This window comes from Myotis daubentonii, chromosome 9 (assembly GCF_963259705.1).
Source record: "Myotis daubentonii chromosome 9, mMyoDau2.1, whole genome shotgun sequence".
Lineage (NCBI taxonomy): Eukaryota > Metazoa > Chordata > Mammalia > Chiroptera > Vespertilionidae > Myotis > Myotis daubentonii.
In genome coordinates this window covers 50,906,167-50,921,472 of record NC_081848.1, presented here as the reverse complement: position 1 = coordinate 50,921,472, position 15,306 = coordinate 50,906,167, and the positions used below count along the sequence as shown (strand labels likewise).

The window sequence follows — 15,306 nt, the reverse complement described above, 5'->3', positions numbered from 1 at the left end:
CCTTAAACGAAGACTTGGCTTTTCCCTCAAAGAACAACACACGTTATTCTCTCTTTTGCATTCAATAGCCGTGGGTGTGACTGTTCCAACAACCAGAGCCTGTCTAAGTCCAAGGCCAGGCTTAGCTGCAGGCCCACAGAAAGCACCTCTGGGGGAAGTGTGTGCAGCAGCAGCCACAGCTCCTCTGCTTCAGCCTGAGCCACGGGACAGTAAACCGTGGTCTGTGTGGAGAGGTGAGCAGTGAAGAGCCAGGTTAAAACTGAACGGTGGAGAGAACGCAAACCTAGACGTTTATGTATTTTTTTTCTTAACTGTATATCTCTATTTGGGAACTAACGTTGCCCCAGCACCCCCATCTCCTTGGGCTCTATTTTATTCTACAAAGAATTGGGTTGCAAGGAGAAAGAAAATACTTATTGTGCCAGCCAGACAGAATGTGAGAATAAACCAGTAACTCACTTTCTTTTTCTATTAATATTTTCCATCCCTTTCACCTGAACTTTTTTTTTAAGTCATGATGTCCTAGTGACTTGTAAGATTCTGCACACCAAAAATCATTTACTAAACTAATTGGTATCTCCACTAAAAAAAAAAAAAAATTAGGCATATATCTCCCAATCTGATCATTTATTTGATCAGCACAAAATCACACTGTTCCCATATTGCCTGACTTAATGTGAATTTAGCCCAAAGTAAACAAGCTTTGTATTTAGTTAGCCAGTATAACCTAATTGTGGAGAAATTCAGATCTGGGCCACAGGAAGAGAGACTGGCCATTGCAGGCAGATGACCTGGTTAAGAAGGGTGGTTGCCATGAGATTTAGAAAGATGGCCAGTGACACTGCCAAGAGAGTCTGTTCTTCTTCAACGGCAGCGTAGAAAGGAAACATGGGTTCGAGTTCTGACATGAATTACTTCCTGGCTGTGTGACCTTAGAGGAATCACCTAACCTCTCTGACTTCAGTTTCCTCACTATAGGATAGTACACTGTCATAACTGGTGTAAGGATCAATAAAGTCATTTATGTAAAACATTTCTTACAACATGAAGTGCTGTGTGTTAGACGCTGTCACTGAGGTTAATGCTAGTTAGCAGACATTAGAATTCTAATTCTGACTTTGACATCCACCACCTACATGGCTTGGCAATTTAACCTCCCTACATCCAAGTTTCCGCATCTCGCTGGGATGAGGACACATTCCCCGCCTCCCTTAGAAGGCGCCGGGAGGGGCGAACGTGATACACAGGAAACTGTTCCCGATGCTCTAAGTGCTGCATCGCCCATGGTTGCAGTACCGAACGCACGGTTCAGTCCAACTAGTGTCACTCATCTGTTCAGAAGACGAGCATCTTTACTTAATCAGTACTTGCAAAGGGCATGGCCTGTCACTTACGGAGCCCCTTCCCTGTGCCGAAGACTGTGTCAGACCTGCAGCGCGCATTTGTTGGCGGTGTCTTCACAGCAATGCAATGCTCGTTATTATGATCTTCTTGCGGACAAGCCCAGGAACTTCCTGAGAGGTGTAAGCACGTGAATCCCCAGCAGACCTAAAGCCGTGTCTGCCTGGCCTCAACGTGCACTGCCATGCTGCAACCAGCTCAGAACCTCCGGCTGTGGGTGCACAGAGGGCAGGAGGAGGAGGAGAGTGGGGTGTGTGTGTGTGTGGGGGGGGGCAGCATCGGGACCTGGTTCTCTGGACTCTCCCGAACCTTCTTCAATCTCTCAACTGAGAACTACTAGGCAGCTCGCCGGGAGCTTTGGCTGCTGGGCGGGAGGTTCTGGGAGAGGAGCTGGGGAAGGAGAGTGAGAGGAACTGCGGGATCCCCTCTAGAAGGCGAGCTCCCCTGGTCAGGGTCCTGCCTGTCTTGTTCACTGCTCTACCCCAGCTCCAAGGGGAGAGCTCAACATAAACTAGGCATCAGTGAAGGTGTGTTGAATAGATGGAAGGAGGAAGCACATTAAAAAAAATTTTTTTTTGTTAATCCTCACCAGAGGATATTTTTTCCATTGATTCTTTAGAGAGAGTGGAAGGAAAGGGCCGGGGGGGGGGGGGGGGGCGGGTGGCGGAGACAGAGAGAAACGTTGATGTGAGACAGACACATCAATTGGTTGCCTCCCACATTTACCCCAACCAGGGCCAGGGATTGAGCCTGCAACTGAGGTACGTGCCCTTGACTGGAATCAAACCTGCTGCTCTTCAGCCAATGCTCTAACCACTGAGTAAAACCGGCCAGGGCAGGAAGCACTTTCTTCCCTAGCAACCCCTGGCTCTTTGCAGAGTATTTGGGCAGAAGACTCATGGAGAGGAGCGCTGGGAGGCTGACTCAGGCCCCCCGCAGGTCATGTGCACGCCACTCTATCGGGGACCAGTGCTGGAGGAGGACCTGGGTCCGAATCAGCCAGCTGAGCAGGATCTGCATCCCGGGGCCACTAACCTGGCTTCTGGGATGGGCTTTTCATGGACAAGTGATAGCCTCTGTGCTGTGCTGTCCTCCAAGGAGTGGGCTCAGAATGGGGAAAAGATCAGGCCCCCTGCGTGCATATGTCACATGTGACGCATGTAATGGCTGAAGTGGCCGTCAATGCAGGCATTACCCACATGTGGCAGGCCTAGGAGAGCGAGGACTGAGACCACATATGTTCAGGTGTCACCTGCGGTGTGTGGTGACAAGAGCCCTGGAGTCCCCCGGAACTCTCGCTTGCCCTGAGGCTTTCGATGCTTATGGGATGAGAGGCAGATCTGCAGAAGCAGACCCCGGGGGTAGTAAGAGGAAAAGAGAATCTCAGGCTCTTCTTCCCACAGGCTTGGACCCGCCGGTCCTCAGAGCTCATCGAGCAGCCCCATAGCTCCCACTCACCGAGGGACCACCTCGTGGCGGGTGGATGGAAACTTACAAGGTCCTCGGGGAGGAAAAGTCTTATTTTGCCTAATGTTGGTCCGTCTTGCTGAGACTGTAACATTAGCAGATTTGGGGATGAGAGAAAAAATGTAACACCAACAGTGAAAACCGGAGGGAGAGAGGCTTTTAAGACTGGCTCAACAGAGAAACAATGAACTTTCTTCAGATTAAGATGCCACGTTGTGAATGTGCGTGAGCTGCTGCGTTCCCATAGTTCAGTGCTCCTCTGGCAGCTGGCGAGGGGTGGGGAGGGGCCTTACTAACTTGCCCTCCCATGGGCAGCCCACGGCACACGCTGGAGGAGCCCAGCCATGGTTCACACCTGCTCCCCTGCATTTCCTAGCAGAGCCAGCAGAACATGGAGCGAGGGCCCAGCAGCCGTCAGGGGCCTGGCTGGCCTTGCTGACTGCTGACTTTTGACCATTCCCACCTCCTGGCCAGGCCCTTTCCATTCAGTCACTCTGTAAACAGAGGTGTGGTGAGTGAAGGTTTAAACTCCAATCCAGCCCCTTCTGCTGTTTCAGTTGTGGGCTATGTGGTGGGAGAAACCGGTGAACGGAGAAAGGTGGTGAACGCTTGGCCCAGAGGGCTTGTGGACAGGCTGCGTTGGCTGCCTGGATGGGGCAGCCCAGAGTGGGGTCCTTGGGCTTCAGAGGAAACATGACTGGCCTGGCGGGAGCACGCCTATGGCTGGTATCCAGAGGACAGCTTTCACTCACGGGACATGTGGTGGCGATGCAGCCCTCACACTGAGCTTCTGAATGGGGCGCCCTGGGGTGCAGAGCAGACAGAGCTCTGCTGAAAACCCTGGCAGACCTGCGCACCTTCCTCCCCAGCCCTCACTTGGCTCACCCACCCCTCCCAGTAGACAGGGCGTGGGGGAGCGCCGAGTATCCTATGCAGCTAGCCCAACAACTGCTTGCGACATTCCAGGGAGCGCAGGTCTCAGTGGAAAAAGTGACCACTGTTCCAGCAGCTGAGAGAAAGGAGGGAGGCCACACCCTGGGTGGAGGGGAGGCAGGACATGGCATGACTGTCAGCAACTGCGAGAGGCTGAGACAGGCAGAGGCCTGCACCCTCTGCCAAGCGAGGGAGGCTCCCTGTGTGCTCAGAGCCAGGGCGAGCCCTGGGCCAGGACTTGCCACCTAACACCTCCGGGCCCCCTTTTTAAAATCTGTACAATGAGCACAATAAGCAAGACGACTTGTATTATCCCTTTCTCAGAGATGCCATCACTCAGATACAATTATTTCTCTTTAGGCCCATCATTCCCAAACCGGGTACCAAGGCACCCTGTGGCACCACAGTCAACTCGCAGAAGAGCTGCGGGGTATTTAGATTTTCTAGGGAAGCATGGTGAAGTCTGCCGTAGACCTTGCAAAATGCCCTTATAAGATATTTGAACTTTACTGAATAAATGGAACTTCTTTAGATCGAGGGGCACCGTTAAAAAAGTACTGAGACAGGCAGGGTGCCGTAGGTCAGGGAAACTCGGGAACCTCTTTGTTGGGTGCTGAGCTCTTCAAAGGCAAGGAGCCTATTGTAGTCATTTTTGTCCATGTCCTCCCCTCGTCAAAAACTAACCAAAAGTTCAGCCCTAATGTGGGCATACTGTAGGGCCCAACGGACATTCGTTGAATGAATAAAAAAAAAAATGAATAGAACAGGATGTGTAACTGTAGCCTCACCGCCCTGCCACTCAATGGCCCCTGTGCTCCTGATCGAAATAAACTGCTCAACAAAGTGAGACGCTGCCTCTCCTCCCCACCGAGGAGGCCACGCTGATCCACCCGGAACTTCCTGTAACCCAGTGGTTCTCATCCTTCTGGCCCTTTAAATACAGTTCCTCATGTTGTGACCCAACCATAAAATTATTTCCGTTGCTACTTCATGACTGTCATGTTGCTACTGTTATGAATCGTAATGTAAATATCTGATATGCAGGATGGTCTTAGGCGACCCCTGTGAAAGGGTCGTTCGACCGCCAAAGGGGTCGCGACCCACAGGTTGAGAACCACTACTGTAACTGCTTCTAAGTCAGCGAAGTGCCGGGGGAACTTCCAAAACACTCAGTTACTAAACTGAGTTTTACTCGTGTCTCCTGTGTGATTTATCAGCAGACACAGACCAAGAGCAGGACATTCTCCAACCCCCAGCCCCATCCATGCGCAAAAAGCAGTTAAAGGAAGGCCAAGCCTCGACTTACTCGTGGAGTCCTCTTCCTGGGAAACGTGAGGTTGAGATAGTTGTGAGGAAGGGATGATTTGGCCACGCCCAAGTCATCATTTTCTCCGTAGTTTTTGCCCCAAGAGTCTGTTAGGAAGTAAAAGTATGGCTGAGATTTGGGTCCTGCCACAGCTACCCAAGGGTTCAGGGGTGTCACTGCTATAAGGTCCCTCCAAAATAATTTTCTCCCCCCAACTAAAGATGTGAATGGCCTGGGCAGGGGGCTGTGCAGCCCCACCACAGACCGCCAATGCCGGGGGCAGACCAGAACCCTGGCGTCATGCATCACCTACACACAGACCCACTTACACACACGGGTCTGGGTGTGTGGGACCCACCCCTGTTTGGCCTCAAAGCCAAAGGGAAGGCATGGGTCAGCCCAGAACAGAAGACACCAGGGTGAAGAGCAGCCGGAGACGGCCCAGGGCAGAGCTGGCTCAAGGGCAGAGCGAAGCGTGGTCCAAAGCAGGTGCTTACCCACAGGCCTCAGCGGGGTGCCCCGGAAGAGCTCGTAGAACTTGGACAGGTACATGACCATGCTGAGCTTGTCGGGCTCTTGCGCTGATGCCATCTCTTTGCCCGTGGTCACTGGGGGGATGCCAAACTCTCGCTCGGCCACGTCAAACGCCAGCTGGTTGTTCTCCACAGCGTCATCTTCGTTCAGAGAGTCAAAGTTGCTAGAGAATCAAAACGAGGTGAAACTCAGGGAGAGGAGGCAGAGGTGGGGGGAGTGAAGGAGCGGTGACCCCAGCCCCGGGTCCTGAATCACACCCTGACCCCGCTGCCCAGGAAGCTCAGTCACAAGAAGCTAGCACTGTCCAGATCTGGGCCACGAGAACGTCACGGCTGTCAGAAGATGGTGTACGCCACTTTGGGAAATGCATGAGCTACTTAGCCTTTAGATAGTTTCCTTATGTTTGTTTTCTTTTCGCTACGAAACTAACATGGGCATCTTGTCAAAAAAGAATCAGGTGATTTATAACCTGTAAAGTGATAAGTGAGAGTCCCCCCTTCTCAAGGCAACCTCACGTCCTAAAGGTACCGATTGATAACGCCTTGGCAGGTTTCCTTTCAGCCCTTTGGATGCCTTTGCTCGTGGGCGTGAGGTTACACCGCACACAGTGATTTAAACACAACCTCAATCGATGCATTGTGTTTTCAGCATCACGAGGCACTCACATAATTCAATCTCCCTAATGAACCTGACATGTTTCCCAACTTATAAATGAAGAAACAAACTCAGAGAAGGCACGCGCCTTGCCCAATGGTACACAGCTAGTCAATTCGGGTCTCAGCTCTAATTATTCTGGCTGTAAACCATCACATTTCCCCCCAGAATTAGGTCTTGCCCATCATTCCTGCCTAAGGGTAGAGCTCCATGGTGGGAATGCTCAACTTTCCCACGTGTGGAAATGGAGGGGCGGGAGACGGGTAACCACTGAGCCTGAGTCACATATTAGGAACACAGATCAAAGGAGTTGTGGGCAGATTCATCAGTGCAAAGGGGAAACAAAACAAGCTTAAGGAAAAACTCAAATCAAAAATATGTGAAGAGAAATTGTGAACCAAGTTCTGAAGATTCTGCCTCTAGCAGAACAGTCCTGGTTCCCCTCGTCTCCAGGGTCCCCGTGGGCAGTGAGGAGCTTGGCAGGCCCAGCCGGGCCCCAGACTCACATCAGCTCAGGCCGGAAGCGGTGGATGATGGCACACAGGGCCAGGCCACTCCGCCAGGACGTGGTCAGGTCGGTGACGTTGACGTGCTGGTAGCCCTCGGTCTGCTGCTGGCACCAGGTTAAGAGCTTGCTGGGCCGGATGTCTGACTCTGCAGTAACGGGAGACAGACAGTGAGGTGCTCTGGGGAAATCTCAGGGACCCATGGGGACCGCTCTCTGACTGCCACCATGGCTGGGAACATGGGGAATTGCACCAAGGCAAGGGGCCCTGTGGAGAGCATGGCGGGAGGGCAGGCTGCTGGGGCAAGACGCATGCTCTCCTACAGCAGGTCCCCAAGACCCTCTGGAACACAGAGGCGGGACGATGTGGACTCGGCCAGCATCTCGTCCAGTGGGGAAGACAGACACGGATGCGGGTGACAATGACGCGGTGCTGTAATGATGGAGAAGCAGGGTGCCGGGGAGCATGTGAGCGGGGTTGCCCGGCGTCTACCAGGGCCGGGACTCGCCACAGAGAGGCACAAAGAGGGTACATGTGAGCTGCTTCTTAAAAAGTGTCTAGCAATTCATCAGACAGAAGAAGGCGCCGCAGGAAGACAGAAAGGACTGCGCCATGGAAAGACCAGGAAAACCCGTCCCCATGTGTAACATGGCTGATGACGGGCAGCAGCAGAGGGGCACGTGGTGCTGGAGGGAAGGGGCTGGCTGGTAAGGCTGAGTGAGCCCAAAAGCTGGGAGGACACAAGGTCTGGGCGGGTGACCGGAGGCCAGAGGGGCCTTTAAGCAGGACGGTGACCTGAGCAAAGCCTGATGGGTACTGGGAGTTATTCCTGTATCATCCCTGCCCCCCAGCACTGTGCCAGGCCCTAGACGACCAAGAAAATAATGGAGCACATGGACCCTGTTGTCCAGCTGGGGAGGCAGACCCCAGACTGGAAATGAAGGGAGAAGAAGAGCAGGTCCCAGGGAAGTAATTCCACAGTTCACTGTGCCACGCGTGCAGCCTGGATGGTGGTTATAACGTAGGGCGTCACTGTCCCGGTGTCACAGAAGGGGAAACTGAAGAGCAGAGGAGAGGAGCCTGGCCAAGGTCACCCAGGTCCTCTGTGCCCCCGGACAGCCTCCTCCCTGCAAAGCCCCTCCCAGGGGACCCGGGAGGGCGGCTTACCCCTCCTGGAGAGGCCCACGGATCTCCTCATGGAGCCCAGCCTCCTGAGGGGGGAGTGGTGCAGCTCCTTAGTGATGTACAAATGCTTCACCTACAAGCAAGAGAGAACACGCAGCTGCCCACCAGTCTTCCCCCACATTCCAGTCTCAGGGCCTGGGCACCTGACCTTCTCGACTTAGTATCTACCGGCCACTCCTTTCCTCTCCCACTGGACCCTCAGCGAGGGGACGCAGGCCACCTGAGATACAGAGCAACGGGCCGCAATTATCCACCCAGATGTGGAAGCACTCAGTGTAAATATAGGTCACAGGCTAACTTTTAAAATGCACGCCACTCTTGGAGCTATTGACTGAGAGGCTCTGAGTCAATGGGAGAGAATAAGAGGACTCTAGGATGATGCTGAAAAGGACTCAAATTCACCAAGTAGATTGAGGGAGGTATGCTTAGCAACATGGTGTGCATGGTGACAAACGGGTGTAAATATATGTACAAATGTGGATGTCCACTTACATGTGTTCTACTTCTCTCCTGTGGGCCACAGAGGGGCTGACTCCGCATTATTCTTGTGACTCCCCGAGAGTCACCGTAGGGCCCAGAGGCTTGGTGGCCTTGGTCCCGGGGATGTGCCGAGATGTCAGGTAACCCCTCCTTCCACCGCTCAGTGCAGGGGGCTCAGATCCCCGGGAAGGACTCACCTGATGGGGCCGCACACAGTGGGAGTTGAGGTTTGGGTACCGCGTGCCCGGGTCCAGCGTGTACTGCTCAAAGTTCTTGTTGATGTTCTCTGGAGTTGTTTGAGGTAACAGCCGGTAAAGACTTTCTCTGGAGGGAGGCAGGGCATGGGGTCAGGATTGCTCTTGAAGCCTGAGGCTTTGGTCGCCACCCTCACCCTCTCCGGCTCTCAAGGGCTTCTTAGATGTGTTTGTATAACCCTTCCCTGCAAAGCCTGACCCGCGTGGTTCTTGAGACCTGCAAAGTGGGGGAGGTTCAAGGGGTGCAGAGGAGGCAGGAAGGAGCCCAGGAGGTGGGAAAGCTGGCACCTCCCCCAGGCAGAGCTGGCAGCACAGGGACCTGTGGTTTTGCTATAACCGCCACTCAGCCACACGGCCTCTGGGGCCTATCCCCCATGACCACAGGCCGCCACACCCAAGACCAGCCAAGGCCAGTCCCCACCCACCAGTCCTTACTGCTCCCAGGCCACCAGCTGTCACAGCCACGTGGCCAACTGCAGGGGTCTGGGAGGAAGCCCAGGCTCTCCTGGGGGATCAGAGAACCAGCCCCCAACAGGGTGGGGCACTCAGCGCTTCCATGGCAATTTCCCCCAAACCTCTTCCGGGTCCCGGGCAACTGAGCAGTGCTGGAACCCCAACTTCAGGGCTACCCCGGATGAAAATTTCTCTTTGGCATCGAGGACCTATGGTCCTGAAACCAAAGAAAGTCACTGAAGGAGGTAGATCGTGATGGAGAACGTGTCCTTGGGGACCCCGATGATCAAGCTACGTGTGGGAAGGCAGATGGAAGGGGACCGAGGCTTCATCCAGGTGCCACCTAGCGGCCAGCTGTGCTCCCTTCCTGCCCCAGCCGGGAGCCCGGCCCACACACTCACCTCTCAGCCAGCAGCTCCAGCGGAGGAGCGCCCTGGTCCCAGCTCTTCACCATCCAGGCCGTGTCAAAGGCCGCCAGGAAGCCGCGGGCACAGCCTGTGCCCATGGGCCAAAAGGGCTGCAAGGAAAAATGGAAATTTAGGGTGATTCTAACAACTCCCAGCCTGCTATCCAGTTCCATCCAGCACTCTCCCATTGCCAGGCCCAGGCGAGGCTCTGGGGGTGCAGGGTGTAGAGGGTGTTGGGGCGGGGGAGTGGGGGGAAGAGGTGACTGGACAGCCGCTAAGATTCACCACAAATACAAATATCTGCAACCCAAGCCCTAGGTAAAGGGGCCTAGGACACAGGAACAGCAAAACCGCTTTGGGGCTCAAAAAAGGCAGAGGCAAACTCCCACGCTGGGGGAGGGAAATGGGGAATATTTCATAGAAGATGCATTTATGCTGACTGAAAAGATGCATAGGATTCAGATTTAATCCATTCAGGAGCAGCGGGGATGGGGGGAGACAGCGAGCAAAGTCTCGGTGGCTGGAAATGGCAGAGCCTGACGGGGGAAGGGTCCGTGTGGTGTGGGTTCAGCGGTGATTATGGAGCAGAGTAATCACTGAGAAGTGGGTGTGGGGTGAGGTGCTGAGTGCTTAACCAAGGAGCATAGGTTGTAGTCCACACACCACGGTGAGCAAGGGGTGAGTCATCCAACTCCCTTCTAACCAGACTGTCCCACGCACACCCACAGCACAGTTGGGAATTTGATGCTCACCTTGGGTTAAATACATAAACACATTTTGGGTAGTGGTTCCCTTACAGATGAAAACAGAGCCCTTCTGAAAGCATTTATGTAACCTGAGGATCCTAGCATTTGCGGATTTTCTGGGAAGCCTTCTGAGCAGGGAGGTCATGGACAGAACCGGGGCTTTGGGCCCACATGCCTCTCTTGCATCCTACATGACCTCAATGTTGCAAGGCCACAAAGGCCCACCCTCATGAGGAAGGGATCTTGGCCCAGCTGAGGGTCCACGTGCTCTGAGAAGGATGCCCTGAAGTCCAGACCAGGCCCCTGAGTTTGTACTTCAGCAAAGAGGCCAGCCCAGAAGCACCCCAGGAGGAGGATAAAGCTCTCTGGTCGATACAGACACATGGGCTCCCCTGGATTTAGTGGAAGGGCTGGCTCTGAGGCCATGCTGGGCTTGGTGGAGTCCTGCCGACCGGCCGAGGGCCTGCCCTCCCTGGCTGTGTGACAGCAGAGGCTGCCAGGCAAACATAAACGGGGGATCTCTCTTCAGGCAGGAGTGAGGGGGCCCCCCATGCCGGCAGTACCTCAAGCAAGCTGTCGCCCACCAGGGCCACGAGCAGCTGGTGGGACTGCCGCTCGCGCACCAGGGCCGCGTTCTCCGAGGCGTACATGCAGGTGAAGTCGAACATCGCCACATCGGGCTGCTCATAGTGGTTCATGGCGAAGTCTAAGGACGGCAGCTGGTAGTTGGTGGCGAAGTCCGCAGCCTCGCGGGCGTAGGAGAGCAGGTGGTCCTGGTTCACGTTCTCTGCGCACAGCAGCATCTCCGTGTCGATGTAGTCCTGCGGGGAGAACAGGAGCACAGTGCGGCCGCCTGCCCCTCCAAGGGCCAAGCCTGGCACCCCCTCCCTCGCAGAAGGACTTGGAAGGGGCCTGCACAGGGAGACTAGTCAAAGCAGACAAAGAAAATCAGGGCCAAGGGAAGAAAGAGGAACCAAATCAGCCAGCTGTGAGGGTTAACAGAGTTGTGATTAAGCATCCAACGCAAAAGGGAAATGAGATATATCACAGTTCTCCCCTTATCAGAAAGAAAACAGCACTGAAATTCCTCGGGGAGGTAATTTTTTCCTGGCACTAAGTTCCAAAAGAACAGTCTCACGTAGGGGTTCCAACAGAGAACACGGTGTCATAATGGACACTGTACATACTAATGGTCTTGCAGCAAACACAGCAGCATCTTTCATATGGCTGGTTCTCCTGATTACTTCAGTGAAATTAAAAGAGAGAAGAGTGAGAAAGAGTGAGTGTACAATGAACTAAGCTAAGCTGATGTGGTCCAGATGTGTTTAGGGGTCAAACGAGACCAGAAAAGAAATGGGTGTTTGCCATCACTCAGAGTTGCTCTCCAAAATTCGTTTCCCCTTTTCTGGACAGGCTGAAGGCCGCTCAGGGCCCTGCTCTCACAGTATTAACTGCTACACTTCCTGCCAGCGGGTAGAGAATCTAATCTGAGCCTATAGGACCAGGATACCCATTCTGGAGGGACCTGCAGGATACCCATTCTGGAGGGACCCAAGTCTAATCTGCTCATCCCGTGGCTAAAGAAACTAAAAGACCATCTTTCCCAAAAGGCGACACAGAAGGTGCACATCCCTGGGGGAGGCGGGGCAGGGACTAGTGTGTATAAGACCGACACAGTCCTTGGGTTATTGAAAGCAACAGGTTAAGTCCCACCTCTGCTGTGTACCGACGGAGTAAATGTGGGTAAGTTAGTAAACTCTTCTGACTTTCCATTTTCTTACTTATACAATGGGGATAACAAACTCAGTTCACAGAGCCGTGTGAGGACTGAATGAGACCGTGTGGAACCCCCAGCCTGATGCAGGCGTGTGGGAAGGGCTCAATGAGTGGGAATTCCTTTCCTCAGTAGCCATGACACAGAATGCAGCCTGTGCGGAGTGCAGCCTGGACCCACCCAAGGCACCAGCAAGAGCTTTTACAAAGAAGGCACAGTCTCATCTACAAACAGAGTGACCTACAGGGCTCATTCTCCCCAAAGCCACGCCTTCAAATACCTTGTCCCGGGAATTCTAATATTTCCACATTCACACCACGTCCCCCCAGTTGGCCTTGGCCCAAGAGCGCTTTGTTAGGTCACGGTGTCCAGGCTGGAGCGCCAGCTATTTGATTTCCCTTCTCAGACCTGTTCCTACACTTACATGGTCACTTCCTTCCCTTGCAGGAGTGGAGAGGAGACAGGGAAACATCAACAGACAGGTCTCAGAAAGCCCCCTCTCCAAGGCATGCTGCAAGCACCTGGGGGTGGACCGGGCAACGGGTGGGTGTGACAACGTGCAATGTCTGGGCCAATGCCTCAAGCAGGAGGACCTGGCAAAGGACGGACCCCCAGGGGGCACTGGGATGACAGCCCCCTGGCCCGGGGCTGCTGGGAGGAGCCAGGGGCCTTGCAGGGCAGGAGGTCGCAGGTGAGTGAGTGAGTGGATGGCAGAAGGAGAACTTTAGGGAGGGGGTAGAAACAAGGACAAGAAAGAAAAAAGTGGGACTGAGGCTCTGGGTAAAGTGGGCAGGCACGGGGAAGTAGTTCTAAATTCCGATAAAAAGAGGGGGATGAAATTGGGCCCCATTTTCCACAGGCCTAGGGAACTGAAGCGAGGCTGAATGCTAGACAGATAGGTGGGGCAGCAGAGGGAAGCAGCAAAAATGAGCAAAGGTGGGTAATACAAACGGAAGAATGGTCACCCTAAATGGTGAGCTAGAAAGAGGCTGGAGGCCAAAAGAGAAGGCCGGGCAAGGCCTGTCCAGTGCTTCAAATGAGGGTGGACTCAGGCTCGGGAGACCAGCTGTGATGGGCATCCACCTCGCACACCTGGCCACCATGCTCCCGTCATGGTGAGACCAAGCCCACTGCATCCCAGAATCCTCGCCTGTGTGTGGGAGGGCCAGCAGAGGCAGGGTCCTGGGGGTGGGCCCCTCCCTGCGGGGGAGAGCCAGGTGGGCACAGCTGGGAGCCAGGAGGCATGGTTTCTCGAGGAGAAACGTTCCTCTCCCTTCAATAGCTGTAGAAAGCAGCCCAGAGATGAGCAGGGAGAGAGGGGGAAGCAGGGCAATCAGTCATTCAGTGAGCCTGTTCTCGGCACCTCCTGTGTGCCTGTAGGAGGATGCTGACCCACATGGGGAGAGGGACGCAGGGAGGACTTGCCATTCCTTCAGGAGCAAGAGATGAATGCTAATTCAAGTGGCTCAGGACACAAGGTTTGGCTCCCAGCTTATGCAAATACTCTAGAGCTTAGCTAGACCCTGGAGACTGGGGCCAGGGGTCGTCTGTTTGCCAGGTCCCCACCCTCCTGCTTGGGGCATTGGCCCCAGGGGAGGGCTGGGTTATGAGTGCCATCTGGCCGCTGCCAGCTCAGGCTGGCGAGAAGATAGGGACATTCTTCTCCTGAACTGAATGGGTATCCAGTTCTCCCATGTCCAGCCAATTTCTAGGTAAGAGTCCGTGTCTTATACTTACAGGTCCCTCAGATGCTCCCAGAGTCTCTGAAGGGGAGGAAAGGCCTGGGTGAGCACAAGCACGGGCTTGGGTCTGCTCCCAGCTCCTCCATAGTTACGATATGTGGGACCAGAGTGAGCCACGATGGAGAGCCTGAGATGGGAGGTGGTGGGGCTCAGACACCAAGGAATCGAGTTGCCATGAACAACATGCTGTGGCCTGGAATAGTGCCCTGGGGTGACCTGAGCGAAGCTCAGCGTCCAGAGGCTGGAGTGCTCAGCCAGGGACCCAGGAAACGCAAGTCACACTTTGCCTACTGCTCCAGGGATGGACTGACACAGGCACCCCTCCCTCCCAAAGGTACCCGTTGCACCTGCACCCCTGGCCCAAATAGTCCTTCACTATCTGACACAGGCATCCCAACAGAGGTGGCAACTTTGGGAGCAGAGGAAAGAAGGGGAGACTGCCTTGCCTCCCCCCAGGGCAGCAGGGGGCACCCCATGTTGAGCCATTGCTCCCACCAGAGGTGCTCAGCTGACTTCATTCAACCCCCTGCCTCATTCACACCTCCTTTCCGGCAACTTAGGTTCTCATCCAACCACTGAGCAATGTGACCTCCTGCCCTGCAAGGCCCCCTGGCTCCTCCCAGCAGCTGGGCCAGGTGGACTGTCATCCCAGTGCCTCCTGGGGGTCGTCTGTTTGCCAGGTCCCCACCCTCCTGCATGGGGCATTGGCCCCAGGGGAGGGCTGGGTTATGAGTGCCATCTGGCCGCTGCCAGCTCAGGCTGGCGAGAAGATAGGGACATTCTTCCCTGACAAGCGGCAGTGAATGGTCACCATGCTGCTCGGCTGCAGGCCTGCGCGGAGAGCAGGCTGACCCTGGACTGAGATCCTTACCTCCAGGCTGTGGTAGGAGCGGCAGGATCAGCGGCTCAGGAGAGATTGAACACCTGACCAAAGCCGCGTCCAGCCCAGGGCCCACCACTCTATGCTCCTTCCTCCCAGCCCTGCCCTCTGTTTAGGCAGGAAAACATGGAGGCGGGAAGCAGACACCAGGAAGCCAGCAGGACAAAAAAGCAGGTGCCAAAGGTGTGGAGGGAAGCTGCAATCCACTGCGTGCTATGCACGGTGTCTGGTGCTCTGCATACATCTTTAAAGGTGTTCTTCCAAACCACCCTTTCAGACAGAAACTATTACTCCTCCTCTGCACACGAGGAGACTGAGATCCAGAAAGGTTAGACAGCCTAGTCGCTGCCCTGAGTTAACAGGTGGCAGAGCCAAGACTCAACTCAATGTTTTAATCCTTATCTGCAGAGTGAGGATATTTTTCCCATTGATTTTAGAGAGAGTGGAAGGGAGAAGGGGGAGAGAGAAACATCAATGTGAGAGAGACACATCGACTGGTTGCCTTCCGCATGAGGGCGGGGATTGAACCTGCAGTCAGGTATGTGCCCTTAACCGGGAATCGAACTGGTGACCCTCCAGTACTC

General features: G+C 54.5%; 1 protein-coding gene across 10 annotated transcripts in view; it reads right to left on the bottom strand.

The window, feature by feature from the left end:
* The window catches only part of MICAL2 (microtubule associated monooxygenase, calponin and LIM domain containing 2), a 204,388-nt gene that overhangs the window by 90,689 nt on the left and 98,393 nt on the right, over nt 1-15,306 (bottom strand). For all 10 annotated transcript variants that reach the window (XR_009454435.1, XM_059708911.1, XM_059708912.1 and 7 more), the window contains exons 9-15: nt 10,890-11,147; nt 9,575-9,690; nt 8,664-8,790; nt 7,969-8,059; nt 6,802-6,949; nt 5,605-5,804; nt 5,108-5,214 (exon numbers count right to left, since the gene is read on the bottom strand). Coding sequence is in view for 9 of the 10 variants with exons in the window: in XM_059708911.1 (XP_059564894.1) it covers nt 5,108-5,214; nt 5,605-5,804; nt 6,802-6,949; nt 7,969-8,059; nt 8,664-8,790; nt 9,575-9,690; nt 10,890-11,147 (1,047 nt within the window). In the remaining variant the exon portion in view is untranslated. The remainder of the gene's footprint in view (nt 1-5,107; nt 5,215-5,604; nt 5,805-6,801; nt 6,950-7,968; nt 8,060-8,663; nt 8,791-9,574; nt 9,691-10,889; nt 11,148-15,306) is intronic.